The sequence below is a fragment of the Trichogramma pretiosum genome, unplaced genomic scaffold, assembly GCF_000599845.2.
Source record: "Trichogramma pretiosum strain Unisexual culture from Peru unplaced genomic scaffold, Tpre_2.0 scaffold138, whole genome shotgun sequence".
NCBI lineage: Eukaryota > Metazoa > Arthropoda > Insecta > Hymenoptera > Trichogrammatidae > Trichogramma > Trichogramma pretiosum.
Window position 1 is genome coordinate 106,894 of NW_019641654.1, and position 14,775 is coordinate 121,668.

General features: G+C 40.6%; 1 protein-coding gene across 1 annotated transcript in view; it reads left to right on the forward strand.

Annotated features, from left to right (window-relative positions):
- LOC106651209 (putative leucine-rich repeat-containing protein DDB_G0290503) overlaps nt 1–14,775 on the forward strand; it is a 165,879-nt gene that overhangs the window by 43,540 nt on the left and 107,564 nt on the right. The window contains exon 4 of the mRNA XM_023460113.1: nt 5,088–5,131. Coding sequence (XP_023315881.1) covers nt 5,088–5,131 — 44 coding nt within the window. The remainder of the gene's footprint in view (nt 1–5,087; nt 5,132–14,775) is intronic.

A 14,775-nucleotide genomic window follows, 5' to 3' on the forward strand; every position in this document is an offset into this window, starting at 1 on the left:
CTCAAAATGGTCTTAAAAAAAAAACAAAACATACATTTCGATGTGAAATTTTCCACTCTTTTCAAATCTGCAATAAAAAATGGGGGTTACATTTGAAAAATTGATTTTTGAGTCGCTGCAGCTTTGAGGATATGTTCAAGGTCAAATCCAAGGTCACCATTGGATTTCCCGTGAAAAAATACGTCGAATATAGGGTTATCGATTTTTTTCCCGCTTATTTTGGCCGCTTTTCAAAGGTTTCCATACTTTTGGGACACCCTGTATATTAACATACAATGAATGATAACCGCTCGATGCACTAGGACGATATTTTGATTCGGCGATGACTTGTGCAAGGAAGTCTATGTTTTTATGTCATATCAATACCGAGCGATAACCGCTGAATGCACTAATTTAATATTTTAATTCAGCAATAAATAATTTGATAAAAATGTATTTTCGAAGCTACAATTGAAAGTTGATTTTTTGAAAACGTGATTTCTAATGAAAAAATCTAAACGAAAAACAAATTAAAAATTGAAAAAATTAAAGAAAAATTTTTAAAAAATCAGCTGTTTTTGAACAGCTGCAAGATGTGTAACATCTTTATCAATAAATTAAAGAAACTTAAAGAATTAAAAAAAAAAACATGAAAATTCATAAATCAAATAAGTTAAAAATAAATCAGTAAAAAACTAAAAACAAACTAGAAACTAGAAAATCAAAAATAAATTTAAATAAAAAAAGTAGAAATCTAAATCAAACAAGAAAAAAGTGAAAAAAGACACGAATCAAACAAGTAAAAGTTAAAACGAAAAGTATAACCTAAAAAATCAAGAAAAAGAAAAGTCCGAAAATACCAGCACAAGCATCGATGTTTCACATCTGGTGCATGAAAAATTTGACCTTTTCACCCAGGACTACATCGTGCAGAGGATTCGGCCTAAGCCCTGGTACTCACCAGAATTGAAGCAGCTCAGAGTGACTCGAGACAAAGCTTGGAAAACATTGGAGAACATTGAGCGCTTTCGTGATTGCGCTGATTTGGCCTCAAAGTGGAGAATGCTGGGCTGTCTCGGACTTTGCTCGTGGGCTGGCAGATCTGCCGAGCTGCCTGTCAGCGTTGATGAGCTGAATCAGCTCTTTATCAGAACTTTTCAGTCGAGAATTGTGAACCCTTGGATGCCTATTAGTAGTGTACTCCCGGACGAGCGACTGAGGGGATTGCAGCCATTGCACGAACTCGAACCGAGGCCTGAGAATCGTGGTCTTGTCAGTATCAATCGTTATTTGTGTACATGAAGATGATAATTATTGTTATACTGATATATCAAATATAGACTTTTCATCCAGCTACATATGATTAATTTTTTTAATATCTTTATCTTTGCTCCGTAATTTTTATGATAAGACTGAAATTGTTATCAATTGGAATGAAGAGCTCAAATAATACCTTAAATAATACAAATAATACAAATAATACAAATAAGAGTCTAAATAATACTTTTTTACGAAACTGTGCGCACGTATATCACTGATGTTGACGCGCTTTTAGTATATCTAGAGCATGACAAAGATTAATGCAAAATTCTGAAGACGTTTCTGAAGACATAAAGGAATGATAAAACTAGTTTGCTGCTCTCGATTGAGCTAGGAGGCTTCAATCGAAAACTGGAAACGGTCAAATTAATTAAAATTTGACAAGGAATTCAAAAAACATATTTTCAAATTTTTTTACTGGAACCTATTATCTGTCGCTTTCAATTAAAATATCTGAAAAAAATTAAGGTTACGTTTTTCAATGTGAAAAAAACTGAAAATTTCCGAGTTCTACATTGGCTCATATCGCCGTATCTTGATTTTCAGAATTTTCAATGATTTTATCTAAAAGCCTGAAGCACTCCAAAAATCTGGAAAAATTCAAGGTTGTTTGGATTCATAAAAAATATTTTTATGAATTTTTTCAGATTTTTTAATTACCTCAGGGCTTCAGAATAAATATAAATAGAAAATTGATGTTTATACCGGAAGTGGGGGGTAGGNGGGGGGGGGGGGGGTAGCGAGAGAGGAGGGGGTTTGAAATTTTGTTTTTGGAACCTTTATACCATGTATTATAACATACCAAAAGAGCGTCAAGATCAGTGACATACGCGCGCACGGTTTTGTAATAAAGTATTATTTTGACCCATAGATAGAAAAATTTTTTATAAAAAAATTGCTTTTTCTATAGAAGCGTTTTTTGCGTAAAAGCAATTTTTATATAAAAACATGGGCTCTCCGTTCCAATTCATAACAATATCAGTCTTATCATAAAAATTTCGGAGCAAAGATAGAGAAATTTAAAAAATTAATCATATGTAGCTGGATGAAAAGTCTATATTTGAAATATAATTATAATAATAAATATAATAATTAACATCTTCATGTACCCAAATAATTGTCAATGTTTTTATTTTTCAATAAAAAAAGAAGACTTTATCAAGATTTCAAAAAAAATGTGAGTCTTCTTAAATTGTAATAATATTAGTTCTGAATTTTTTATGACAATTGGTTTCGATGGGGGAACTCACTTATACGTGGGAGTTTACAGCGGTGTAACAAGCAAAATAGAATTGGTATTGAATCAACCTATACATGGAAAGCATGTTTATATGCTAATGAGTTCCCTTTAAGACATTTGTTTAAGGGGGGAAAGGTACCTTAAACCTACATTTATGAAAAATTTTCTTAATTATGAAGAAAAAAATTTTTTTTGGAATATACAGAGAAAACTCTGTTTTCTTCACTCTTTTTTCAAAGTTTTTCACTCTGGAATATGAAAATTGAGGTCCCAGTCACCATAGAACCCTCCTCGATGAAGCAAGCCCACAGTCCTGACAGGTACCCCTGTGCCGTAGGATCCAGCTAGAACCGATGGTTCAATCATGGCCCTTGAGGTCTCATTTTGATCATTAGATGTGTGGTTACAAACGCAAGCACTTTCAGATTTTTTAATTAGTTATACACAATTTGCCAGCCACATATACACTTATATTCATTAATATATATGATAAAATGACAGATTATGCTACATCATAGCCTGAAAAAAGTGCTCATTTGTCCCAATACCTTTGAAAGTGCTTGCGTTTGTAGCCATTCTTATGTAGAACAATCCCTCAAAATTTCAGCTCATTTGCTCAAACCGTTCACATGGAAAGTTACGACAACAAAGCAATTTTGAGATGAAACGTAACTGCCCAAGAGTTGAAAAAAACCAAAATACATCAATATATGTCATAATGATACACTCATGTCACTGAGGCTGCTTAAAACTTTTTGGACGATAAAGAACAGTAATTCGATTTGAATTTTCAACATATTGGACCCACAAGGACAATGTTCAATTATCCCAGACAGCCACACAAAGCCAAATGCTCCAATTTCATTACTACATTTTATAAGTTGTACTAAAATGTTAGTATACGCTAATATACCAAAGAATAAAACGAGTATCAATAGATGGCGCTACCGACTTATGAAAGTCTCGAGATTCATGGAGGCCGCGGTGGCTGTGGGGCTTGAGCTCTTGCTTCTCAACCGAGAAGTCGGGGGTTCAAATCCCGGCGGTGGGCTGGTTTTTTCCCGAGGATTTTTTCTGCGGGGTTTGCACCGTTGGGTGTGATCCGTGGAAATTTTCCTTGGAAAAAAGCCGGTGCTCTTCAACTGCGGTCTCTGGTGTTGGGGGTCACACCATTATCAAAGCGTAACCTCAGTGGTATGGGAGGCGCAACCATATCGACTATAGGTACACGCTAATACACTAACACACACACTTACATATACACGCAAGACCCACCGTTAGGTAGAACGGTGAAGTTGGCCAATTAGCCTAGTAGCAGAAAGGGCCGTAATCAACTAAAATAAAAAATAAAAATAAAAATCGAGATTCATGAGAGAATGGCAACGATATATCTTTGAGTCGTTTCATTTATTTTTACTTAATAATCGTAAAAGTATCGGTACTAAATAAGCTGTACATCACGGTAAAGTTAAAATTTTGAAATTCCGATCACGGCACTGGAGTACCCGCTATTTGCGGGTACCCTCGTTATTCGCGAATTCCATATTCGCGATTTTCCGTACTCACGGTACTCTTGTTTGTGACCTAACTTCAGCATTTATGGTATTTTGTTTTCATATTCGCGGTTTTTTCGCGCATAAATTAAAAAAAAAATTTTTAATTTGTGACTCGTCTTTCGAAATGAGTACCCTGTACCAGTGTAAAGCAGGGGAATAAGAAAGTGCTGAATTTTGTGGAAAAAATTTAAATTTTTGATGCTTATTACCTATTCTATAATGCAAGGAAAGTAGCTCACCAATTACCTATACTTATTCTTACTGCGACAGGAGATGGAAATATGTCGGCAGATGCAGAGCATCTTATAAAACGAGCAATAAATTAAGACCCAATCATGACTCGAAACCTTCAGCTCGAAAAATGTGTGACTAAATATTTTATAACAAAATAAAAAAATATCGATCAAATTTTCAAATTTCGCTGATAAAAAATTTTTTTACTAACACGTGTATTGAAATTATGTACGAGAAACATAGACATCGTAAACCGGGAAAAATAAGTCATGCAAGCTCTTTCTAACGTACATTCTGGATCTCATCAGCTTATAGATTATTGATAAAAATATCGGATATTAAAAATATCCGATGAAATTGGCTGAAATTTGTCGCAGTTGTTCACAGCAATAATACGGAGGGCTGCACAGAGCCGTTTTTCGAAAATTAGCCTGGAAAAAAAGTTACGATAATATACATTTTCTGTGCTCGGTTAGTAAAAATTGTGGCCAAGGCATCACCTTAAGAAAAGTGAAAAAAGTTTTTTTTATCATTTATTACAGGATTAACTCTCCATATTAAATGTGCCAAATGAAGTTAAACTCAAAAATTTATAATAGAATTTTAAAATCTCGTTTTTCTTTTTTGCCGTTTACTAAAAAGAAAATCTTTGAGATCACAGCGTACAAACGCAGTTATTGTTTTAAGATAAAGTTTTGAATTTGATATCATTAACTTGATGTGAAAACTTTTTTTAAATACTTTGTTTCGTTTTACAGAATGGCAGTGGCTTAAATGGAGATCACAATGGAAGAGTAAATGGGTAAGGCTATAAAAAACTATTACCAAACTAATTTTTAATTAACTATATCGTATTAATAATCTGACAATGAGAATTTATAAGATAAAGCTGTGTTTGGGAAATTTCATAATAAGAGGGCACACTTGTGTTAAATCTTGTAAATTGAAAAACATGAAAGTAAAATGTTGAAAAGTGAATTTTAGTTTTTGATGTAAAACTATGTTTTTTTAAGGGACTATTGCTGGTTAGAAAAAAGAAGAACCGCTGCCAATGTATTGGCAAGTAGCTTCCTCATACTTTTTTTTTAACTTAAAAATAATTTGAAAATATTAATATCATCTTTCTAATTTGATCACAAAACAGTTTCAATCATAAATTATTTCTGTTTGTGGAATCAATTGCCAACGTTCTTCTATTCTTTGATATATAATTTTTGTTGACATACTTTATGGCGTGGCGAGAAGCCACGCGCGCGTACAATGTGCAGTACGTAAAATTAGTTGCATTTCGTCTTGGAATTTTAATGAAAATTTGAAAAATCTGTTGCACTCGTACAATCTCCGCCACGCAACGATAAGCTTATATGCGTATAATATGCTGCGCCTCTTCCCTTCACGCTGCGTATATCTAATGCTTTTTTCCTATATCTTCGCTGATAGACCATTGCTTATAAGTACGTGCACGGATAATGGCGTACAAGACGCTCGCTCGCGTGCCGTATGTGTATTTTCGTGCATTCGTTCTTAAAAATTTTAATGAAAGAACGGCAATTTTGATGTAAAGATTTATCTAAAAAAAAAAAAAAAATTTTTTTTTAATTTTTGAAAATCAAAAAAAACAATTTTTTTTCTTCATTTATCGCTTAATCAAGTTTTCAGGCTTCATCCTTACATCACAACGAACAAAATAAGCCCTCCCCCATTACCATACGTGCTACCGTTATCGAGGAATCACTCTGCACAGACATACAGCCGCACACACACTCATACACACACACACACATCGGCCTCCTTGGCTCAGTGGGTATAGTTCTTGCCTGCTGATACAAGGTACGCCGTAGGGCGTGGGTTCGATCCCCACCAGACGAATTTTCGAGGTTCGTTTTTTCGCCTGGTGTGGTCGAGCCTGTGCCTGAGGTGGAGCGGGTACCACTCAAAAAGGAGACCCGGGCTATGTCATCAGCCTCCGAAGCGGTAAAAAACCCCGATCACTGTGCGAGCTGGAAGCGGTAGGAAAACCATAAGTAGGAGCCCGAGGCGAGGACTCACAAGGCTTGCAATAGATGGAGCACACCACTCCCATGAAGAAGTCGGAAGCGAGAACCACACTCACAAGAGGACGGGATGCGAGAGCCAAGGCTCTGGTGAAGCGCATGATGGCGCCTGAAGCGAGAACCACACTCACAAGACGACAACAGAAAAGGAGGAGTTCAAAAACTCACGGAGACTCACAGCGTAGCGCCGGAAGCGAGAACCACACTCACAAGATGTAGCCGACAGAGCAAAGCGGCGGACTTGCCATCGGCTGCAGAAGCGACAACCACACTCACAAGATGGCACTTGACAGCGAGTTCTAAGAAGAGAGGCCCAACTCAGGAGGAGATACCAGCAATGTGAGCCCACGCAATAGATGGCTATAAAAAAGGGGATACAACAATCGCCGACGGCATCGTGCGGGATCGGAGGTTCACCAAGAAGATAAAGATGAGTCCCTGAACCCCTAATCGTCGCATATCACTATGCGACGGATGGGGGATGTATGGAAAACAANAAAAAAAAAAAAAAAAAAAAAAAAAAAAAAAAAAAAAAAAAAAAAAAAAAAAAAAAAAAAAAAAAAAAAAAACACACACACACACACACACACACACATACATACCAACATGTGTGAGAAATTCGATCTAGTATATAGAAATATCATTGAATATACCCTACGAGGATTATATACGAAAGTCAAAATGGGGCCCATCACAAAGCTTCCTCTATGAGGAAGCAAAAATAGTATCGTAATTTATTTTCTCAGCTCGTTTATTGAGGCAAGCGCTTCACGCTCCCTTTGGCAAATATGACATAGAGAGCTGCGGCGCTTCCTCATATACATCGCAATTGAGTTTTCAGCATCCTACAAATTATATATTTACATGCCATTAATTGCTCAATGTTGAGGGCAGAAAAAAGTAATAAAAAATTTTTTTCTTAAATTTTTTAGTCTTTATTCTTCAATCTCACGTCATCTTCGTAAAAAGTGATTTTTGATGTGTTACGTCTTATGGCTCGTTGGGTAGGCTAGTGAATCCGTGAAAAACAAGCGAGCGAGCGAGCGCGATAATCATAGGTTTTTAGTCTCAGTAGCGTCTGTTTGCTTCTCGCGCCGTGATTGGTCGACGCTAGGCAGTGTCGAGTGACTGTCAGCTTGCTTCTGCTACGACACGCACAGCATGGGCGAGCAGTACTCAGCAGTCAGCACTCATTTCTATGAAATGTACAACGTAGCGTTGTGTATCTCTGCATCTCTGTCTCTCGCTCGCGCGTTGCGTTTTTATGCGTGTTGATCGGTCAAATAATAACTCGAGTTATTGTATAGCTTCGCGCACATGTCTACAATCGTAAATCATAAATCGTAGTGTTCTGGTACACTAATTTTTATAAATTTACGTAAATGTAACTACAAATTTATCAATTTTTAACGAATATTTTGAGTAAAGGAGTTTTTAAATTCATCAAATTTGTTGGTGAAGGCTCGTAATATGTTGAGCCCGCGGAGCGGCCTCGGCAATCATAACCAAACCTAAAGCTCACAACTATTAAAACTAAATCGAAAATTTGAATTAAACTTAAATTCGTTTTGAAACGGAGGTAATGTAAGTAGAAGCCGCGCATGCGGCCTCGGCCCTAATTAAACGAAATCACAATTAATCGGAAAGTATTGACTGCAATATAAATCGAAAAATCAGCTTCATTAAAATCGATAAAAATTACAATAGAAAACAAAATCAGCTGTATAAGAACAGCTGTAAGATGTGTAACGTCTTTATGAACATTAAAAATAGAATTGAATATTAAACAATTCAAGTAATTCGATCTAAAATTCGAGTAATTAAACCAACTAATATAAAAAAGTATTTGGTTTATTTTATTTATTTACTTTTTTAATTTTTTACCTTTAAATGTGACTTTAGTTACACATTTTGCAGCGCTTCTTTTTTTCTATTGTTAATTGATTTACTTGAATTTTTTAAATCGAATTATGATTAGATCTCTACAGCTAGGTGGCGTCTATGACCCACGGTAGTACCCGCATGCGAGCGAGTAAGGCCGCGAGCTTATCAGCCAGCCTGCTCTCGCAGTGTACGATTTGATTAACTGATCGAACGGGACAACTTGCTTGCGAGTTGTTCTGTTCGACGAGTGAGTCGTGGTAGCGAAGTGTTTACACTTCGAGTCGCCGCGCAACTCGGAGTTGGCTTGGCCGGAGAACTCATTGAGTTTTCGGAACGCCAAGTCAACTCCTTGAGTTGAATGGTTGGAAGGTCTGGCCTTCGATCGCCGTTACTACAATTTATCGAGCAGGAGCAGCGCGCAGGCTATTATATCGAACGAGAGCTTGAGAGTTGCAAGCTCAAGACAGCTTCTCAGGAACGGCAGATGCCGAACGAATAATTTATAGCTTGTAACCTGAAATCTTACCCCCGACGTACCTCGTCGGTTACGTGTGTCTTTTGGGCTTGTGGATCCGTTCTGCACGTCCGGGGTCTACCTGTAAGATTCATGCAATACAGGGAAAAGGGACTAATCACACGCACATACATTCATGAATAACGACTCTCATTATTCTCTGTTAGAATACTCAATAACGATTTATTAATAGACTTATATTATTAACTACAATTGGTCTCGAAGAGAGTGAGACCGTCCCGCCGACGGCCGACGCGGCTGGTCCCTGTAACAGACGACGTTGTGGCTCGTTGAGTTCGGGGCCGATCACCTCTGCAGCGATGATCAGATCGACTCGTTCACACAAGCACACACCCACTGGCACGACCTCGAGCACACAATTATACGCACCCCTCGACCGAGGGCTTAGAGCTCACACTCGCACTCACACCTGCGGCTCGACGTAGGTAGTCTCCTGGACTACCTCGTGCCAGCACTTACGCTCGGTTACACTCGACGACGTATCTACGCACGTATTTCGCGACTCGCGAGAAAACACACTACGTTCGCTCAACTCAAATCTTAGGCGACCTGTGCCTCTACCGATCCAACGGTAATTAACTGTCATCTTCTCTTTTCGCGCTGCTTCGACTTCGCCCGTCTATTCGATCGTCCTCTCTTATTGACATATAACATAAAAGGAACAATCACGCAGTCTCTCGTAATATTAAATTATTATTATTGGCCTTGACCGACAATGATTCGTCGGGCGACTTATTAAACCATAATACCGTTCCGGCATTACAAGCTCAAATAAATTAAGTTTTCTGCTCACTTTAATTGAAAGTATTGTGACATCAAAGGTTTTTTTTTGGAATCATTTTGTTTATTCGCTTATTATTCTATCATTGTATAATTATAAGCATGTTAAAAATAAATAGAATTATATTAATTTAAATATACTGTTTTTTTGATTTGCCGATTCCCACCCACTTCACAAGCCGATTTATAGTTATCTAAATATAGAGAATTATGTTTTTGACTCTTAATGCAAAAAACATTGGCACCGAAACCCGGGAATATCTGCTGTGTTATTGGTTTTTGGTAAATCGGTCAAATTGAGTGATTGTATTGAAGTCTAAAGTACTGCAAAATGGAAGCTCAACTCATGAAAGCAGGAATGATAAGTAGATCGTTTGAAAACTTTGCGTAGCTTGGTAAAGGCCTGATGACAATAGGCGCGTGTCTATCGAGGATGGAGCAGGTGAAAAAACGGTGTTATGAGTTCGAGAAAAATCACGAAGCTTTGGAAGAGAATGAAGAGGTAGATAAGAAAGATGATTACTTCGAGCAAGACCAGTATTTCATAGTGCACGAAGCATTTCTAACGAATCTGGGTCTCTTCTAAGATCATCTCCTTAAAGTTAAAAAGGAGACGTTGCAGATCGGAGCTCAGCCGAATATTGATGCGTCTATAGCTGAAATGGACGTCAATCGAGCTAAGCTGCCGACGATCGTCATCAGTGATTTTTCCGGTGACATCCAAGATTAGGTGAGATTTCGGGACTCATTTAAGGAAATGGTGATTGAGCGGCCTAATCTGCTCGCCATATTCAAAATGAATTATCTGAGGACTTATGTCAAAGGCGAAGCCGCGGAACTGCTATAAGAAGTCCCATCTGGGGGCGAGCATTTCGCTACTGCCTGGAAAGTGTTGTTGAGTCATTACGACAACAAGCGGCTCCTCATAAATAAGTTAATGACTAAGTTGATGTCATTAGCCCTGCCATAGCTAATGATTCGTCAGTGGAATTGATGCGCGTGCTAAACGGTGTACGCAATTTGCTCCAAGCGTCCAAGGCCTTGGGCAGCCCTGTTCAACATTGGGTTCACTTCACTGTCTTCTTGACTAGAAGTAAAATTACTCAGCAATGTCGAGTCAAGTGCGAAGACAGTGTGAATCAGTTGAGAGATCCTACAGTGCCCGACACGTTTGAGGACTTATGTAAATTGCTGGAGACGGAGAGAAGAGCTCTCTATCTGCTGGAAAGTACGCAGAATTTTGCTAAGAGAACCCTGCACACCTCCAGTGATTCGAAGGCTTCGACGAGTAGGAATCGCAAGTCCAGTAATTTCATGCAATCTAGTTCGAACCAGTCGCTTTGTCCAGTGTGCTTGGAAGATCACGCCTTTGAGCTTTGCGCTACGTTCCGAAAGCAAAGTTTAAGCGAGAGAAAACGCACGCTAGGGCAAAAGCGACCATTGCCTGCATCTGAAGTCGAAAAATGGCGAGCTTTTGAGAATGATTTGCGAGTATTAGCAACGATTGCTATACCAAGATGGACAGGCATTCTGAGCGATGCTTATCTTGAACTGCACGGCTTCGCCGATGCATCGAAATATGCTTATGCAGCAGTGCTCTATGTCCGCGTTCTCTATCACGGAAAAGCGAGAGTCACTCTGCTTGCATCGAAGACTAAGATCGCCCCGCTCAAGACGCTCTCGATACCGCGACTCGAGCTCTGCGCAGCACACCTACTGGCTAAGCTCGCTTCCTCGTTCATCGCTACCGAAGACTTTGCTAGAGTCCCTTTGTATCTGTGGTCGGATTCATAGACCACCCTGCATTGGATTCACGGAATCCCTGTCCGATGGCCGGTCTTCGTTGCGAATAGGTGCGCAGACATAGTTCACCTGACTCCCCGAACGACTTGGCAGTTTATCAATACAAAAAATCCGGCTGATCTTGCATCGCGAGGCAGTACTGCAAGTGCCCTCCGAGACAACAAGCTGTGGTGGTGCGGGCCAGAAGCGCTGGTCGCAACGTCTCAACCTTGGACTACAACAAACTTCGATAACAGTAACGAAGCTACGACCGAGATTGAGACGCCTGAGCGAGTCTTACTGCTCCAAGAGGTAACACCACCACTAGAGTGCGAGATCATCGCTCCTTTCTCCTCATATTCTAGAATGAGGCAAGTACTCGTTTATTGTTTACGTTTCGTAAAAAAGCTCGCTCTAAAATGCGATATAAAATTGAGCTTGCAATTTGAATCTTCCGCTGAAGAAAAGATAACAGTGGGCGAACTGACTTGCGCCACGATACAGCTTTGTCGAATGACGCAGGCCTCGTACTTTCCAAAGGAAATGCTCTTGGTGGAATCTGGACATCGATTATCTAAAGGCCATTGCTTGAGCAAATTTAGCCCCAAAATTGAAATTGGATTGCTCAGGGTAGGTGGTCGATTACACAACTCCCTTCGAAGCGATGATTGTAAACACCCGATAATTCTGCCTACGAAAAGTCGACGACGTTATTGATCGATCATATGCACAAGGTGACGTTGCACGGTGGTGTGCAGTTGATTGTGTCGCATCTCAGACAACACTATTGGGTCCCAAGACTCAAAGTCGCAATCAGCGCACAACTGAGAAAGTGCGTTGTTTGTTTGCGATACAAAGCCGCTACTGCATCGCAGCGAATGGCTGATTTACCCGCCGTACGCGTCACACCTGATCTGCTGTTTAAAAGCTCAGGTGTTGACTAAGCTGGGCCTTTCATGTTAAAAGCTTCCAGGCATAGAGGCTCGCTTTCGCAGAAAGGATATATGGCCATTTTTGTTTGTATGGTGACTAAAGCCGTTCATTTAGAAGCTGTGTCATCTTATGATACTGCCTCATTCATCGCGACCCTTAAGCGCTTTGTCTCTAGCAGAGGGCAATGTTCGCATATATACAGCGATTGCGGCACAAACTTTGTAGACGCAGACGCGCAGCTTCGGCAAATGCATCGGAAAGGCTCGGTATCCTACAAGTCGATTTTCTCGCACTTGAGTGGTGAAGGCATAACTTGGCATTATAATCCACCCGGTTCTCCTCACTTCGGGGGTCTGTGGGAGTCTGGTGTTAAATCTGTAAAGCATCATTTAAAGCGCATTATAGGCGACACGCTTCTCACGTACGAAGAGTTCGCTACACTTTTAGCTCAGATAGAAGCGATTTTAAATTCTCGGCCTCTCACTCCTTTGCCTGAAGAGCCGTAGCCTGAGACGGTACTGACTCCCGCTCATCCGATAATCGGTGAGTTTTCCTTTCTAATCGCCGAACCTCCGGTAAAGACTGAGAAAATCGAAACGTTAGAAAGTTGGAAAAGGGTCACTCAGTTGACACAGGTATTCTTGGAGCGATGGTCTAAGGAGTACTTGCATACGTTACAAAAACGCAATAAGTGGCAACAAGCCGAACCGAACATCGTTGTCGGCGATATCGTTTTAGTAAAAAACGAAAGTACTCCGTGCGCCCGGTGGCCCATAGCTAAAGTTACGGAGGTCCACCTTGAGAGAGATGGTATGGTGCGAGTTGCTACAGTTGCGACGGTCAGCGAGTCTTATAAGAGGCCCATCGTTAAGATCGTCAAAATCGTTGATCAACCAGACGAATATGTCAGACTTGATAAAGCAACATGTCTTAAAAAGCTTCGGGGACTCGCCGCTCGGTGTCGCCTGTCAAACCACAAGTGAAATTTCTCGGAGCATGTATAAAGTCGAGTCCTCGTGTCGAATTGTACGTTTTACTAATTTTCTAGTGTTGTACTAAGTGTGAAACTCGGCACGGATATTCAACATGGCCGCTCGACGTAAGCGTCAAAATAAGAAGAAGAGCACGGGTAAGCTTGCACCCTAGTTACACGGAAAGGCACGCAGAAAACAGCGCTTTCTTGGGTTCATTGAGCAGCGCAAAAAGGCTCGTAGTGACGCTGAAGCGCAGCTCACCAAAGATATGGTAACAGATCGACTATGTCAGCGCGTCTTGGCAAAGAAGACAGACACTCCGATGGAAGTGACTTGTGCAGCGTGCGAAAGTGCACCAGTGGCAGCTCAGAGCATCGATGCTACTGAGCTAGTGTTCGTGAGTGCAGACTCTGATGTAGCGTCGTTGCCCTTGACTAACGAGAAACTTCTCGACGTTGTCCGAGTCGACGCTGAACCTGCGCAAACAACCGTCCCTCCTGAAGAGTCAGAAGAAGAGTTGTGTGCAGAGCCGCCCAGGCCAAAATTACAGATTATTTCTGCTGAGTGCAGTGAGCTGACGAAGACTAAGATATCGGACGAGCTTGAGAGAGGCCAAAGATCGACGAGCGAAGCCGCTTCAGCCAAATACGTCGACGACAACAAGAGCTGGAAAAGAACTCAGAAGTTAAGTTTTTTGTAGGTGGTCCATCGCTTGGCCGTGTCACACGATTGTGGCATCGTGACCGTTTTTTTTTTACTCCACTCCATTCGGACAATCAGGTCAGAATAACCGGTAACCGCTGCTAGGCATTGCTTTGGTGAGGTCGGGGTTAGTTGAGCATTTATGCTACTTCTATGTTAGTCATTATTTCCATACATCCCCCATTTGTCACATAGTGATATGCGACGATTAGGGGTTCAGGCACTCATCTTTTTCGTACTTGGTGAACCTCCGATCTTGCGTGATGCCATCTCTCGATTGTCGTATCCCCTTCTTCAAAGCCGTCTAATGCGTGGTCACACATTGCTGGCATCTCCTCCTGAGTGAGATATTTTTAGAACTCGCTGTCTAGTGCCATCTTGTGAGTGTGGTTCTCGCTTCCAGCGCTACCCTGTAAGTCTCTGTGAGTTTTAGATACTCCTTTCTGTTGTCGTCTTATGAGTGTGGTTCTCGTTTCAGGTGTTACCATGGGAGTGTTGTGCTCCCCGTCTATTGCCAGCCTTATTAGTCCTCGCCTCGGGCTCCTACTTATGGCTATTCTTTTCGCTTCCAGCTCGCACAATGATCGGGGTTTTTTACCGTTTCGGAGGCTGATGACATAGCCCGGGTCTTCTTTTTTGGGTGGTACCCGCCCCACCTCGGGCACGAGCTCGACCACACCAGGCGAAAGAACGAACCTCGAAAATTCGCCAGGTAGGGATTGAACCCACGCCCTACTGCACATCTTGTATCAGCGGGCAAGAACTGTACCCACCGAGCCAACGAGGCCGATGGCATCGTTTT